General features: G+C 43.7%; 1 protein-coding gene across 8 annotated transcripts in view; it reads left to right on the forward strand.

Moving 5' to 3' along the window:
- The window catches only part of PLEKHA1 (pleckstrin homology domain containing A1), a 136,759-nt gene that overhangs the window by 113,167 nt on the left and 6,691 nt on the right, over nucleotides 1-16,901 (forward strand). For 7 of the 8 annotated variants that reach the window (XM_033942137.1, XM_033942136.1, XM_033942140.1 and 4 more), the window contains exons 10-11: nucleotides 8,817-8,880; nucleotides 9,084-9,173. In XM_033942137.1, coding sequence (XP_033798028.1) covers nucleotides 8,817-8,880; nucleotides 9,084-9,173 — 154 coding nt within the window. Of the gene's footprint in view, nucleotides 1-8,816; nucleotides 8,881-9,083; nucleotides 9,220-16,901 lie in introns of all 8 variants that reach the window. The other variant, XM_033942143.1, reaches the window with a different exon arrangement.

Below are 16,901 nucleotides of genomic sequence, written 5' to 3' on the forward strand. Positions count from 1 at the left end.
TTTGGGATTCAAAATCAACTTTCCCAAATCCCAACTTCAACCCTCTCAGAATCTACAATTCATAGGAGGTGTTCTGGATACTATCCAACTCAGAGCATTCCTTCCGCAACAACATCTGGAAGTCCTCCTTCAACTCTGTCATATAGTGTCTTCCTGCTCCTCCATATCAGCGAGACACATAATGGTACTCCTGGGTCACATGGCCTCCACAGTACACGTGACTCCTTTTGCCAGACTTCACCTCAGAATTCCTTAGTGTGGACCCTGGCATCTCAGTGGATGCAGGTTTGCGACCCACTTTCTTGACACATTGCAGTCACTCCTTCATTGAGACAGTCTCTCCGCTGGTAGATGCTCTCTTCCAATCTCTCCAGAGGCTTGCTGTTTCAAATGCCCCCTCCTCAGAAGGTCCTCACAACAGATTCCTCAACCTACGCTTGGGGGCGCTCATCTCGATGGAGTCCATACTCAAGGCCACTGGACCAGTACGGATTGTCAGTGTCACATCAATCTGTTGGAACTCAGAGCGATCTTCAAGGCTCTCAAAGCTTTTCAACATCTTCTTCATGAACAGGTAGTCCTCATTCGGACGGACAACCAAGTCGCCATGTACTATGTCAACAAACAGGGAGGGACGGGATCTTCCTCCCTTTGTCAAGAAGCTCTGAAGGTTTGGGACTGGGCAATCTGCCACAACACCTTCCTCAAAGCTGTCCACATCCAAGGGGCGAAAAATTGCTTGGCGGACAACTTGAGTCGTCTTCTGCAACCTCACGAATGGACACTCCATTCCTCGCCTCTTCATCACATTTTTTCACAGTGGGGAACGCCTCAGATAGATATATATAGATATATCTTTGCAGCTCCCCACAACCACAAACTGCCTCAGTTCTGCTCCAGGATCTATTCTCATGTTTTTCTTCTGGAATGGACGAATCTCTTCCTGTATGCATTCCCTCCATTCCCTCTCATTCTCAAGACCCAGAAGGATGCTGGGCTGTATAAAGAGAGGCGTAGTCAGTAGAAGGAAGAAGGTGTTGACGCCCCTGTACAGGTCATTGGTGAGGCCCCACTTGGAGTATTGTGCTCAGTTTTGGAGACCGTATCTGGCGAAAGACGTAAGAAGACTTGAGGCGGTCCAGAGGAGGGTGACGAAAATGATAGGAGGCTTGCGCCAGAAGGCGTATGAGGAGAGACTGGAAGCCCTGAATATGTATACCCTAGAGGAAAGGAGAGACAGGGGAGATATGATTCAGACGTTCAAATACTTGAAGGGTATTAACGTAGAACAAAATCTTTTCCAGAGAAAGGAAAATGGTAAAACCAGAGGACATAATTTGAGATTGAGGGGTGGTAGATTCAGGGGCAATGTTAGGAAATTCTACTTTACGGAGAGGGATGCGCTCCCGAGAGAGGTGGTGGAGAGTAAAACTGTGATTGAATTCAAAGAAGCTTGGGATGAACACAGAAGATTTAGAATCAGAAAATAATATTAAATATTGAATTAGGCCAGTTACTGGGCAGACTTGCAAGGCCTGTGTCTGTGTATGGCCGTTTGATGGAGGATGGGCAGGGGAGGGCTTCAATGGCTGGGAGGGTGTAGATGGGCTGGAGTAAGTCTTAACAGATATTTCGGCAGTTGGAACCCCAAGCACAGTACCGGGTAAAGCTTTGGATTCTTGCCCAGAAATAGCTAAGAAGAAAAAATTAAAAAAAAAAAAAAAAATTTAAATTGAATCAGGTTGGGCAGACTGGATGGACCATTCGGGTCTTTATCTGCCGTCATCTACTATGTTACTATGTTACTATGACTTGTCAAGTTAAAAAAACGACCACGCCACCATGATTCTGATTGCTCCTCGGTGGTCGAGACAACCTTGGTACTCCCTTCTCCTTCAACTCAGTAGCAGGGAGCCATACCTTCTGCCAGTTTTTCCATCTCTGCTTACAGAGTCAGGGATCTCTGCTTCATCCCAACCTGCAGTCTCTACACCTGACAGCTTGGTACCTCTCAACATAACTCCTCTTCAGTTTTCTCAATCTGTAAGAGACATTTTAGAGACTTCTAGGAAGCCTACCACTAGACAATGCTATCTCCAAAAATGGACTAGATTTTCTACGTGGTGTTTTTCTCATGATAAGGAGCCTCAACATTCCTCCTTATCTTCTGTTTTAGACTACCTTTTGCACTTATCCACCTCTGGCCTCAAGTCTACATCGATCCGAGTCCATCTCAGTGCAATTGCTGCTTTCCATCAGCCTATTGAAGGAAAACCCCTCTCTGCTCATCCGGTGGTTTCCAGATTCATGAAAGGACTTTTCAATGTCAAACCTCCTCTCAAATCACCTCCAGTGGTTTGGGACCTCAATGTTGTTCTTACTCAATTGATGAAGCCTCCATTTGAACCAATGTCTATGGCTCATCTGAAGTATCTCACTTGGAAAGTGGTGTTTCTCATTGCCCTCACTTCTGCTCGAAGAATCAGTGAGCTTCAAGCTTTAGTTGCTGATCCACCTTTCACTGTGTTCCATCATGACAAGGTGATTCTCCGTACTCATCCTAAATTCCTACCTAAAGTGGTTTCGGAATTTCATCTCAACCAATCCATTATTCTTCCAGTGTTCTTTCCAAAGCCTCATTCTCATCCTGGAGAATCAGCTCTTCATACTCCGGACTGTAAACGTGCTTTGGCCTTCTATTTGGAATGTACCAAACCACACAGAACTGCTCCTCAACTTTTTGTCTCCTTCGATCCAAATAAGTTGGGACATCCTATCTTTAAGCGTACCATCTCCTTCTGCTATGCCCAGGCTGGATTACCCCTACAGAGTAGAGTCAAAGCCCATAAGGTCAGAGCAATGGCAGCTTCAGTAGCTTTCCTCAGATCTACACCTATTAAGGAAATTTGCAAGGCTGCTACTTGGTCCTCGGTTCATACTTTCACTTCTGTTTTCTCCAGACAGGATTGCCAATTTGGCCAGACAGTATTACAAAATTTATTCTCCTAAATTGCCAACGCTCCCACCATCCCATTCTGGTTAGCTTGAAGGTCACCCACATGTGAGAATAGGCTGCCTGCTTGTCCTGGGATAAAGCACAGTTACACCTGTTACAGGTGTTATCCAGGGACAGCAGGCAACTATTCTCACAACCCACCCACCTCCCCTGGTCGGCTTCTCTGCTAGCTATCTGAACTGAGGAGACGCGCTCTGTGCTGGGCGGGAAGGCACTCGCGCATGCGCAGTGCGGCTGACTCGAAACTTCTAGTTTCTTCAAGCAAGTCTGTTTGCGAAGCTTCCGCATCGGGGCTCCATCGATGATGTCACCCATATGTGAGAATAGCTGCCTGCTGTCCCTGGATAACACCTGTTACGGTAAGTAACTGTGCTTTTTAGTCTTGGAGGCACTCAGGCTGAACTAGTAGGAACAAGTGTATATTGCTGGAGGATTTCTTCAGGACCCAGATGGCTATTATTGAGCTTGCACCCGGATTTCAGCATGGAAGAGAAGAAATATTTTCAGCAAATTGGAGAGAAATAATTTTGAACTTTTTAAAGTAACTCTTTCCATGATACACATTGTTTTAGATCACTGAATCACAAATTGTGTGCTGCAGTAGATTCCAAATGTGCCCCGAGATGCCGGCAAGGAGGAGAGGCTCCAGCTGAATGCTTAAGGACCTGCCTCTAGGCAGCTGGCACCGCCGACTCTCCTCCTTGCCAGCTTCTTTCTTCTCCCCACATCTCCCCTCCTCTAGGATCCCCCACTGGTGAAATGACAGGTTCCGGGTCGGGGCAGAGGGCCTGCACACATGCGTGAACGTCGGCGTTTGTGCATGACATCATCACGTCGACGTCTGCACACTTCTGGAGGCCTTCCTGCTGGGGCACCGAGTTTAGTATGCCACCAAGCCAAAATGTTTATGGGACACTGTTTATGCAAGGGAGGAAACTTATTTACAAAACTTATGGGTAAGTCAATTTTTAGCAGGAAGGGTAAAATTTATTGGGCTCTTTTTCATATTTTTTCTCATCTCTCCCCCATCCCTTCAGTATCTGTTTTGAATGAGAACAAGCAGTGCTGCTCCAAAATGGGCAGAATCAATTAAGGGCTACTTTTTAGATAATCGGGCAAACTTATGACCAATTATTTTCCTATGTGTTGTCCATATAAAGGCAATGAGATTGTTCTGAATATTCAATTGAGGCTGCTAATTTTGGAGTTAGCATAAATCTTAGATTACTCTACAAACAAACCTTTCCAGAGGAGGGAAGGTGTTAGAACTAGAGGAAATGAATTCAAATTGCAGGGGGATCGACTCAGAAATAATGTTAGAAAGTCCTCTTTGCACGGAGAGGATGATAGATGCCTGGAATGCCCTCCTGGGGGAGGTGGTGGTGGTGGTGATGAATTCAAAACTGCATGGTATAATCTGTAGCTCTACCAGACATATAATAAACCCTGATTGTGGCTGAACAGATAGGTCAATGCTGGCCAAACATTTACAGCATAGGTTCCCAACCTCTTTTGAATCAGAGCCCACTTTTTCAGTGAATGATTCGATAGCGCCCCCCTTGGTTAAACTATATTGCTTCCCACTCTCTCCCTCCACTTCCCTTTAGCGCCACTCAACCTCTTCCCCTCATTGGGCGCTCTTCATAGTTTTCTCTTTCTGAGGTGTCCGGATGCAGCAACATTCTCACCAAGTCCCTAAAGCTTCTCTGATGCACTTCCTCTTTCTGCCTGGGCTGCTTGCATCAGAAGAGAAGCTTTGGGGCAGTGCCGCCATCAATGGCCATTGGATTCACCAATTGCTCAAGGGGGCGATGGCTGGTCCTTAGCACCCCCTCAATATGACTTGGACACAAACTGGCCCCCTTAGACTTCTCAGCGCCCACCAGTGGGCGTTAGCGTCCCCATTGGGAACCACTGGTCTACAGTCTGTGTCCCATATATGGCAAGACTGATGGCAGCTCCAGCAGAGGGGCCCCAAAAATAGCAAGGACAAATCAAGGATGCTTATGTAGAATCACATCCAACTTTACGAATCTATCATCTTGGGCAAACTGGATGGACTACAGGTTTTTATCTGCCATCATCTACTCTGTTCTGTTACTACAGTGTATATGTTAGAGCGGGACTTGAATTGCTGTTTGGGAAAGGGTGACTTAAAGCCTACGTGTTGTGGATTGAGCTGTTAAATCTGGGTCTGTATCCAGTATATTTAGAAAGCTAAAAGATGAAGTTCCTGTGTGGTTATTCCCTGTCATCCCAGGCACATTTGTGGATTCATAGACTACTCCCAATAAGAGTACAAGAAAACATTTTCACGAGGGTTAGGGATTTCCTGTAGATGATAGAGTAACCTAGACTTAATAGATTATGTGAAGGGCCTTAGATTAGGGGGGAGTAGGAATTTTAACAGTAGCTGGGAACCTAAGGAGAGTGCTGGGCAAACGTCCCAGAAATGCCAAAGACAGACTAGTTGATTAAAAAAATGTCTATCCTGCATCGTCAAATACACATTATCAAATTAATATCACACAGCTGATGAGCATTTTTACATTAGCCAGGATCAAGTATAAGCCTACTGTTTTCTAAAGCTGATATTGCAGGGTAAAGAATCCTAGAACTGGTCCTGACTTGTCTAAAAGAAGCACTGGTTTATAAATATTCAAAGTAGATGTCAAAGACTAGAAATATGTTTTAAGGTTTTAAACAATAATAATGCTAGCTTAACTGAGATCCTAAATTGAATATGTAACCAATGTAATTCTTTTCACACAGATGTAATATGGTCAGAAATCAGCCGTGAAGTAGTGTTTTGAGAATCTGAAGAGCCCTAATCAACCATGCGAAAGATGTCATAGATTAAAAAATCACCCAACTTTCTGAAAAATTTTAACTTGAAAAAAATACGTTGAACAACTTTCTTAACCTGAGTTTTCAAAGATAAAGAGGAATCTAACATTACACCTAGATGCTTCACGTCCTCTGCAATAGGAATCGAGTTTAATATCATAATTGAAAAATCAGGGAATTGGGAAATGTGAGAACTTGAGAAAAGCAAGATCTGAGTCTTAGCCATGTTCAATCACAATCTGTTAGCAGTCAGCCATGAATTAATTGTTTGTAAACATAATTTCAAAAAGGTTAATGTATAATCGACGCAGCCTGTTAGTGGAAAGTAAAATTGGTTATCATCCAGCATACAGTCGCTACTGAAGCCCCAAACTGTACAAAATCTTGCACAGCGGCTAGCTTTTTATTATATAGGATTAATTTACTTAATGAAAAGTTGAGATTTTCATAGGGAATCTAAAATCAGTGTCTATTTTTGATCTTTTGCAAATGGTTCTCAATTTTTGTATATTTTGTATTGTGGGAAGTCATGATTCAATCTGTATATATAAAAAAATAAGTCACCACACCATCTCCCACATCGTAAGAAGTTGCCTCCACTGGGTCAGACCAGAGGTCCATCGCGCCCAGCGGTCCGCTCCCGCGGCGGCCCATCAGGTCTATGACCTGTGAAGTGGTTTCTGAGCATTTCTATAACCTACCTTTACTTCTATCTGTACCCCTCAATCCCTTTATCCTTTAGGAACCTATCTAAACCTTCCTTGAACCCCTGTAATGTGCTCTGGCCTATCACAGCCTCCGGAAGTGTGTTCCATACGTCCACCACCCTCTGGGTAAAAAAGAACTTCCTAGCATTTGTTCTAAACCTGACCCCTTTCAACTTCTCCGATTGACCCCTTGTACTTGTGGTTCCCCACAGCCTGAAGAATCTGTCCCTGTCTACCTTTTCTATGCCCTTCAGGATTTTGAAGATTTCTATCATGTCTCCTCTAAGTCTCCGCTTTTCCAGGGAGAACAGCCCCAGCATTTTCAACCTGTCAGCATATGAAAAGTTTTCCATACCTTTTATCAGTTTAATCGCTCTTCTCTGGACCCCCTCAAGTACTGCCATGTCCTTCTTGAGGTACGGCGACCAGTACTGGACACAGTATTCCAGATGTGGGCGCACCATTGCCCGATACAGTGGCAGGATGACCTCCTTTGTCCTGGTCGTGATACCCTTCTTAATGATACCCAACATTCTGTTCGCTTTCTTTGAGGCTGTCGCACACTGTGCCGATGCTTTCAATATTGAGTCCACCATCACCCCCAGGTCTCTTTCAAGGTAGCTCACCCCTAGCAATGATCCCCCCATTTTGTAGCTGAACATCGGGTTCTTTTTCCCTACATGCATGACCTTGCATTTCTCTATGTTAAAACTCATTTGCCACTTTTTTGCCCATTCTTCCAGTCTCGTTAGGTCCCTTTGCAGGTCTTCACAGTCTTCCGTGTTTCTAACTCTGCTGCAGAGTTTGGTGTCATCTTGACTTACATAAAGCTCTATACCCCGGTGGACATAATTGAGTAACTAAAACATCATTAAACTCCTCTAACCATGATTCAGTAATACAAATAAAATCATAACCCTCTCTAAAATTAAAGCAAATTACCCTCGCCTTCTTTTTAACAGACCTAACAAAATAATATGTAACAATTGTCTCATACCTATCAGATTTCACAGCTAAGTTCCCAAACCTCCCTCTTCTGCTCTCCATCATATAATGAGGACAAACTCAAAGTAAAGTTCTTGAAACAACTTACATTTATTCTAACTCCCCCCTAAGTCCGCAGAAAGGAGCGCTTGGTTACACTCTTTTTGGCACAATGAGGCCACTGAGTGATGTCACTTGGGGCAAAGCTCTAGATCAGGAGTGTCCAACCTTTTGGCTTCCCTGGGCCGCATTGGCCGAAAAAAAAATTTCTGGAGCCATGCAAATGCTGTAGCAAGACAGAGGAGGGAGCTGGCAAGACGGTAAACACCCGGGAGCAGCAGAGGAAAACACTACATCGCCCTCGACCAGGGCCGCAGGTTGGACACCCCTGCTCTTGGGTCCTACATGTGGAATGGGAAGAATTTGAGACTTCTCTACCTAAAAGCTTAAATTTGGCTTTCTTCCATATTTTTTAATTGTTTGTTTATTTGTTACAATTACATAACAAACAAAACAGGTATATGAAATTTCAAGCAATAGCATAAAAAGTTCAGCAAAACAAACATATATCATGATATAGCTCACATTATAATGGCTGAAAATGCCGCTAGTAAGAATCAAATCATAAGAAAATCAAATATTAACATCTTGGCAGGCAAAACATGTGGCACATCCTTTAAATGTTGTCAATTATCCTCCTTAGCTAGGCAAATAAAAAATTTAGGAAACTGCAAAGGTTTGTCTCTGAGAAAATCTTCAAACTGGATTTATCACTTGCATATGAGATAAGGCACTTACGGGGAATTTTAAAAAAGAAGCTCCCACCTCTAAAGCCTTAGGCTTAAGCAGTAGAAAGTTTGCTTTGACACATCCGGGAACATTAACACTCGGCCACAAAACAGAGCTTCTTTATTAGTGAAATATAACTTCAAAAGAGCTTGTTTCTCTAGCCCTGTTTTAAAAGTTACCAAGAGTGTAGCTTGTTTTGTAATTCTGTCCTTAGATAACTCAAGGAACTGAGACAAAGCCAAACTATCCATCTACCACCTTAGAAGCCCTCGGAATAGAGGTTATCAGGCTCAAAAGTATCCACATTAGCATATCGTAAAATTTCCCTCATATACATTCTTATTAGCTCCATTGGAGATAGGTAGTGTGTAATGGGGAATTTAGGAAACGAAGATACTTATGTCATTGGTTCAGGCAAATTACCAAGCAATCCTTGTGGGCTCTGATTGTGGCCATTTGGTCTTTTTTTGCAGTGATAACATGTTGAGAGACAATCTTTTTGAAATTGTAACGACCTCTCGAACGTTCTATGTTCAGGTAAGCCTCCATGTATTCTTAGGTAAGTGGGCACTCTGGTGGAAGGGGATTTCACTACTGGAGGAGTTTCCTTGAAGGCAGTTAAAACTTCTGCAGATTAGCACCTGAATTGGTAGCAGTTTTTTGTCAGACTGCCCTTGAGGTTTTGCATATGTGACATACATCCTGCAGGTCATTGATTGTTACCTCATTTCTCTCTGCAGGCAGACAGTCCTGAGGACATGCACTGTTGGATCAAAGCAATTTCTGGGGCCATTGTGGCCCAACGAGGACCAGGCCGATCAGCGGCTTCTGTAGGTGTTCCCTTCCATGTCTCCCTGCATGCTCTCGGTACCTCAGGTGCAGTGCTGCTTGGGTGTAAAATGCCTTCTCTTTTAGGTTCAGTTCTTGTAATTTCTTTTTAATCCTGCATCCCTGGATCCACTGCTGAATTAGGGTCAAATGGAACCCTATTGTCATATCGTCTTGTGCTGTGTTTATCGTGTGACCTGGGGTGGCAGGGAAGATGTGTAACATAGTTCAGTAAATGCTATGCCCACAGGAAGTTTCATCTCACAGTACAGTGCTCCCCCGGTCATTTGCGATCAGCGATTCGCGGTATTTTATGACCGGGCAGGAGAGGGCAGCGGAGCGCCGGCGAGTGAAGGAAATCACGCGCGGTATGCTCTGACCGCCTCTTCCTGCACTAAAGTCAGGCCTCATCAATCAGGAGTTGCTGATTGGTGAGGTCCGACTTTAGTGCAGGAAGAGGCGGTCGGAGCATACCGCGAGTGATTTCCTTCACTCGCCGGCGCTCCGGCTGCCCTCTCCTGTCTCCCCTGGTAAAAACCATAGTCATGGTTTTTCAAGATTCATGGGAGTTCCTGGAACGGACCCCCCATGAATATCGGGGGAGTACTGTATTGATACATTGCTGGATGGTTAACAGAATTTCCTACATAATATTGAGGGCGAGAGCTAAAAGTGGTTACTGGGCATTAGTAAAAGTAAAGTGCTAGTAGGCAGGTTATTAGAATTTATTATTTTTCTTTATTTGTATTCAACTTATAGCCTAATTGGATTACATTCAGGTACTCGAGCATTTTCCCGATCTATCCCGGTGGGCTCATTTTCTTGCCTAATGTATCTGGGGTAATGTGCATTCGACTTAGTCGATCATGATGCAATGGGTATTTCTGGTAAGGTGTTAAGATAGTTTCAAGATTTTTTTGCAAACTTGCACATATCAAGTGTTTTTCAACGGAGTTTATTCAAATAAATGGAGTAACCCATGTGGCATCCCACAGTGTTCTCCACTGTCACAGGTGCTTTTTAACATCTGCCTATTGACTCTGGGTCAGATTATTATCATTCAATCTAAAACTTTCTAGTTCCACAGATGATTACCATCGTAATTCCCATTAGCACTACTGTTTGAGCATCTCTTTATCTGATTCAAGATGTTGTTCATGAAGTGGAGAACTGGGTGAAAGAATTTAAAACTTAACACTGATAAGACCAAGTTTTTCTTCGCTTCCCCTTCGAACCGTGTATTAGAAAAACACTTGATGTTAGATGGGGTAACTTACTTTATTGATTCCAGATTAAGAGTCCTAGGAGTTTACTTAGATCGTCTTTCTCCATGAAGACCTTCACTAACGTGCTGATTAAGAAATTATTTTTTTTGTGATGGAAATTGCGCATGATCAGATCTTATTTTGATTTTATTTCATTCAGATTATTGGTTCAATCACTTGTACTTAGCAATTTAGTCCATCTTGAAGGGCAGCGTAAAAATTTATATAGACTATGCAAAATTCATTTGATTTGTAATCTGAAGAAATCTGATCATGTTACTCAATACCATTAAGGATAAGAGAATTAGACTCTCTTCAACCATTTCGTAAAATTCTAAAAACTTTGCCGTTTTCAAAACGGCTAATGAAATAGTTTTATTAAATAGCTTCTCTTCATTAATGTTCATCGACTTTTTTTGTCTTCTTGCTTTACTAATGATTGTTAACCCAGTTTATGGAGATGATCCAGTCTACAAACTTAAGGTTCAGTTTAGTACTGTAAAGAGCTTCACTGGCTCCCTTTTGAAGCTAAGGTATTGTTTAAATTTGGATCTCTGTTATAAAGTCCTCCAAGGACAGGTTCCCAGGTATTTAATGTCTCAATTTAGCTTCTTCAAAACTGACCGCCCATTATGGGTCACTTCATTATTTGTGTTCCCTTCCGCACGAGGTTGTTTTTACAACGATCATTCACTTTTCAGGCAGCTAGTTGGGATGATGAACTTTGAAAATTGTTATCATCGTCGTATTTGCATTTTAGAAAATTATTGAAATCTTTGCTAGATTTCTAGGATAATGATGGTCCTGTAACTTGCATTTCTTTATAATTATTGACTGTTTTCAGTCTTGTAGTTCACTGTTACTGTACAGTTTCTCTTGTTCTCTGTACACCGCATTAAACGGAAAGATAGTTGCGGTCTAGAAATGGAGATGGAAATAGTTGACTTGCCCAGGTCACAAGGAGCAGTGTGGGATTTGAACCCACAACCTCAGGGTGCTGAGGCTGTAGCTCTAACCACTGTGTCGCACACTCCCCACAGAAAGTTCTTAAGATAAAAATGACATCTGGGATCAGATTAATGGCTTTTCCAGAAGATGCAGGAGCCGTTGTCATTCAGTATTAGCAGTTCCATAACCCGCTTGTGAGAATGCTGAACCATTTCTTTGCTTTATTTCATTAGTACACTTTTTCATTTTTATAACTTTATTGATTTTGTAGAAACAGCTCATAAAGAGTGCAACAATTAACATAACAAAAAAATCATCAAATAGCACTTATAAACTATGCTTATAAATACTTATAAATCATGAAACAACCCACCCACCCCCCTCCTGTCCTGGATGTATATGAAGAGTAGTAGAAATAATTCAAATCTGGTAGATATCTGAACATACGATATAACCTAAGCTTTAAAGGTGTTTGACAAATGAATCTAATGGACCCCAAATCTCTTTAAACTTCCAGGATTCACCCGATTGTTCTGCTAACATTCTTTCAAACCGATAATACATACAAAGTGGGCGGTACTTGGAGAGACCTCCCAGGAAAGGGACTTGGGAGTTCTGATAGACAAGTTGATGAAGCCGTCTGCACAATATGCGGCGGCGGCGAAAAGGGCGAACAGAATGCTAGGAATGATAAAGAAAGGGATCACGAACAGATCAGAGAAGGTTATCATGCCGCTGTACCGGGCCATGGTGCATCCTTACCTGGAGTACTGCATACAGCACTGGTCGCCGTACATGAAGAAAGACCCAGTACTACTCGAGAGGGTCCAGAGAAGGGCAACTAAGATGGTTATGGGGTTGGAGGAGCTGCTGTACAGCGAAAGATTAGAGAAATTTGGTCTCTTCTCCCTCAAACATAGGAGATTGAGAGGGGACATGATCGAAACATTCAAGGTACTAAAGGGAATAGACTTAGTAGATAAGGACAGGTTGTTCACCCTCTCCAAGGTAGAGAGAACGAGAGGGCACTCTTTAAAGTTGAAAGGGGATAGATTCCGTACAAATGTAAGGAAGTTCTTCTTCACCCAGAGAGTGGTAGAGAATTGGAACGCTCTTTCGGAGTCTGTCATAGGAAAAAACACCCTCCCAGGGATTCAAGACTAAGTTAGACAAGTTCCTACTGAACAAGGACGTACGCTGGTAGGGCTAGTCTCAGTTAGGGCACTGGTCTTTGACCAAAAGGGCCACCGTGTGAGCGGATTGCTGGGCATGATAGACCACTGGTCTGACCCAGCAGCGGCAACTCTTATGTTCTTATGTTCAAAGTGTCTCCCATCAAATTTTTCCAATTCCTTGTAATCAGTTGCAAAGCAACTCCAGCCATTATAAGAAGGAGCCTATCCTTAATGATCATTCAGTGGACTTTTAGGCATAAGCGAAGTACCGAATATAATCGTTCCATAAGATAGTGGTATAGGAACCCCTAAAATAAAATTTATTTTGCTCCTTATAGATCGAATCAGAAGATGATCTAATGTTCCCACTTCAAGTTGACAATGCCAGCATTTATTGGAGCATGTATTATCTAGTTTTTGTAGTTTCACCAGGGTCCAGAATATTCTGTATAGTAAAACGTAAACTATGATTCACCGGAAATATTTTCTAAAAAGGCTAAACTTAAGGGTTTCTCTTTGTGCTATAGGCAGGAGATTAGAAGGAGTGGCTAGGCCCAAGGCAGAATGGAGCAAATCAGGTATGAAGCAGGAACTGGGTTTTTTTGGGGGGGTGGGAGGGGGTAGAGAGCAGGAGCCAGCCACCAAGCACAGGTGAATATTCTCTCCAAGATAGTAAAGAGACACTGGCTAAGAGCAGTCGCAAGGCAGTAAGGGTGTGTCTACCAGGATCTTATGATCACTGATTGCTCATCTCTTGCCGGTCCAGTCAGATGGGCATTTCCTTCTTCCACAAGCATCTTATGTTTCGTAGAGCTTGGGAGTTGCGCAGGGTCACAGATTCATTCTGGAAAACCTCACCGCTGTTTAAGAATCCCCTAAAATAACACTTAGAATCCCTCTGGTAGGTATGAGGTTTAGGGAGAAGATCGATGGCTGATTTTTGCTTACTCTTGCAACTAATTTGCATGGGAGTTGTGTATAAGTTAGTTCCTTTTTTCTTTAATTTATATTTGAGACCACTTGTAATGGTGGTTGTGGACCTTTTAGTTAAGTACCATGTATACTTGAATATTAGTCGATCCGAATATAAGTCGAGATACCACATCCCCCCCAGGAGGAAAATTGGTTGACTCGAATATAAGACGGGGGCTTAATATTCAAGTGCCATGCCCTGCCAGGATCTGCATCTAGTGTCCTCTCCTTCATGCCTTCCCCTGCCAGGTTCTGCACTCAGCCCCTCTCCCTGCCAGGTTCTGCACTCAGCCCCCTTCCCTCGCTGTACCCTCTTCCCACCAAAAAGAGCCAACCTCATCAGTGATGTCACAATGGCTTGATTGTCCTGTACTCCACTCTGCCCTCCAACCCAGCAGCAGATTAACCCTTCCCCTTAACTGAAACCACCTAATGATAGGCCGGGACAGGAGGGATCCCTCTCGTCTCCTGCCCCGGCCGACACTAACAATTACCACCCTCCCTCTCTCGTGCTCCCAGCCGGCCCTGCACTGCTCCTTGATAGGCTGCTACGAGAGCCGTGAGAACTGGCAGCAGCCTATCATGGAGCAGTGCAGGACCGGCCGGGAGCACGAAAAGCTCAATCCTGCGTGCTGGCCCGGGTGTGCCGCTGGCTACTAGCGTCAAAATTGGCAGGAGAGGTTCAGTGCGGGATACACGCTGGACCACCAGGGAAAAGGTACACGAGGGAGTATGATAATTGTTAGTGTCGGCCGGGGCAGGAGACGGGAGGGATCCCTCCTGTCCTGGCATAACGGCAGTCCTGCAGGAAGTCCAGGAGGGTTTCAGGTGGTCACTGGTGGCCCAAAAATCTCATCCTGTATTCGAGTATATACGGTATATTCGTCGGATGCTCAGTCCTGTGGCTGTATAATGAGAGGCGTAGTCAGTAGAAGGAAGAAGGTGTTGATGCCCCTGTACAGGTCATTGGTGAGGCCCCACTTGGAGTATTGTGTTCAGTTTTGGAGACTGTATCTGGCGAAGGACGTAAGAAGACTTGAGGCGGTCCAGAGGAGGGCGACGAAAATGATAGGAGGCTTGCGCCAGAAGACGTATGAGGAGAGACTGGAAACCCTGAATATGTATACCCTAGAGGAAAGGAGAGACAGGGGAGATATGATTCAGACATTCAAATACTTGAAGGGTATTAACGTAGAACAAAATCTTTTTCAGAGAAAGGAAAATGGTAAAATCAGAGGACATAATTTGAGGTTGAGGGGTGGTAGATTCAGGGGCAATGTTAGGAAATTCTACTTTACGGAGAGGGTGGTGGATGCCTGGAATGCGCTCCCGAGAGAGGTGGTGGAGAGTAAAACTGTGACTGAGTTCAAAGAAGCGTGGGATGAACACAGAAGATTTAGAATCAGAAAATAATATTAAATATTGAACTAAGGCCAGTTACTGGGCAGACTTGCACTGTCTGTGTCTGTATATAGCTGTTTGGTGGGGGATGGGCTGGGGAGGGCTTCAATGGCTGGGAGGGTGTAGATGGGCTGGAGTAAGTCTTAACAGAGATTTCGGCAGTTGGAACCCAAGCATAGTACCGGGTAAAGCTTTGGATTCTTGCCCAGAAATAGCTAAGAAGAAAAAAAAAAAATTTAAATTGAATCAGGTTGGGCAGACTGGATGGACCATTCGGGTCGTTATCTGCCGTCATCTACTATGTTACTATGTATATGTAGATGCAGTAAGAATTTGATTTTGGCATTTAAAGCACTACAAATTGGGAGAATGGGTGCAAACAAATGCAATAAAATGACAATATTGGGGGTACTCGGCACCCACAGAGCTGGCTGCTGTGATTGGGAGTCATTTTGCATGTTACACGAGTTGATGGTGCCTCATTGGCGATTGCCTTGGGTATGAGTGTGGCACAGTGGTTAAAGCTACACCCGCACTGCTCCATGTGACCCTGGACAAGTCACTTAATCCCCCCATTGCCCCAGGGACATTAGTTAGATTGTGAGCCCATCAGGACAGACAGAAAAATGCTTGAGTACCTGAATAAATAAATACATAAAACATCGGTCTCCTAGTTCAGTGGTCATTGAAATATGTAGGAAATCAGGTTTTTCAAGGTAAGATTAGTGTAGTAGACCAGGGGTCTTTAAACCTGTCCTGGGGACCCCCAGCCAGTCAGGATTTCAAGTTATCCCTAATGAATATGCATGAGGCAGATTTGTATATAATGGAGGTGACAGGCATGCTAATCTACCTCATGCATATTCATTAGGGATATCTTGAAAACCCGACTGGCTGGGGGTTCCCCAGGATAGGTTTAAGGATCACTGCACTAGACTTGGCACAGAATTAGGATGGAGGCAATATAACGAGGTACAGATTTCGTGGAGGAGACTTTAAACTATAGCGTACTTCTGCCGCAGACATTTCCCAGTGAGCATGTATGCTTAGTTTTAAAAATCTGATATAGCACCTTTCCTCCAGCCATCTCAAAGTGGTTTAAGTACTCAAAGCCTTTTTCTTATCAGTCCCAGCAGCCTGGGGCAGGGGAGGGTCACGGGAGGAGTGCTGAGGCAGGAGCTCTACCAATAGGCCACTCCTGGGGGGGGGGGAAAGAACTGAGCTGCTTCATTACAAAACCTGGTGCTTATTTGTGTAGCGACCCAGGTGAAGCCTCTCTACGCCACCTTGGGTGTCTTTGCTAATCTAGCTGAGGAATCTTGAACATCTTTTCTCTAGCCTACATGTCCTTTGCAGCCTGCTTACTTTTCTGTTTTGCTATGTTAATTTTACTAAAGTACTAGTTTTTTGCATGTTAATTAATACATGTCAGAGTAAAGCCTAAGCATTAACTGTCTGTGTGTGGTCAGCTAACACCCGGCAGTTAGCACACAGAGGACCAGGTATCATATGAAAAGACAGGATTATGGAGATGCACCTACCAGGTATCTCACTTCATTGTTGCAAAGGGGTTTGTGTGGTTAATCAAAGCGGTTTACATCTTTTAGACAGGTCCTAATTTTGTACTTGTTAAGCTGAAGTGGGAATGAAACTCGCAACCTCTGGGTGTTGAGGCAGCAGCTCTAATCACTAGGCCACTCCTCTGCTCCTAATGAGGGCACTTCCTCTAGTACAGCGGTTCCCAACCCTGTCCTGGAGGACCACCAGGCCAATCTGGGTTTCAGGCTACCCTAATGAATACACAACATAGGGGCAAATGAACTCAAGATAATTCCACTTGAGTGATTAAAGGAGATTCACAGCAAACAATAGAAAAATCACTCCTGAAAATCCAGTGGCATTATCCTATGAAACTGTGCTTTTGGCATGTCAGTGAGAGCTAAAAGTCAAATATCATCAAAGAACAACA

Source organism: Geotrypetes seraphini, chromosome 4 (genome assembly GCF_902459505.1).
Source record: "Geotrypetes seraphini chromosome 4, aGeoSer1.1, whole genome shotgun sequence".
NCBI lineage: Eukaryota > Metazoa > Chordata > Amphibia > Gymnophiona > Dermophiidae > Geotrypetes > Geotrypetes seraphini.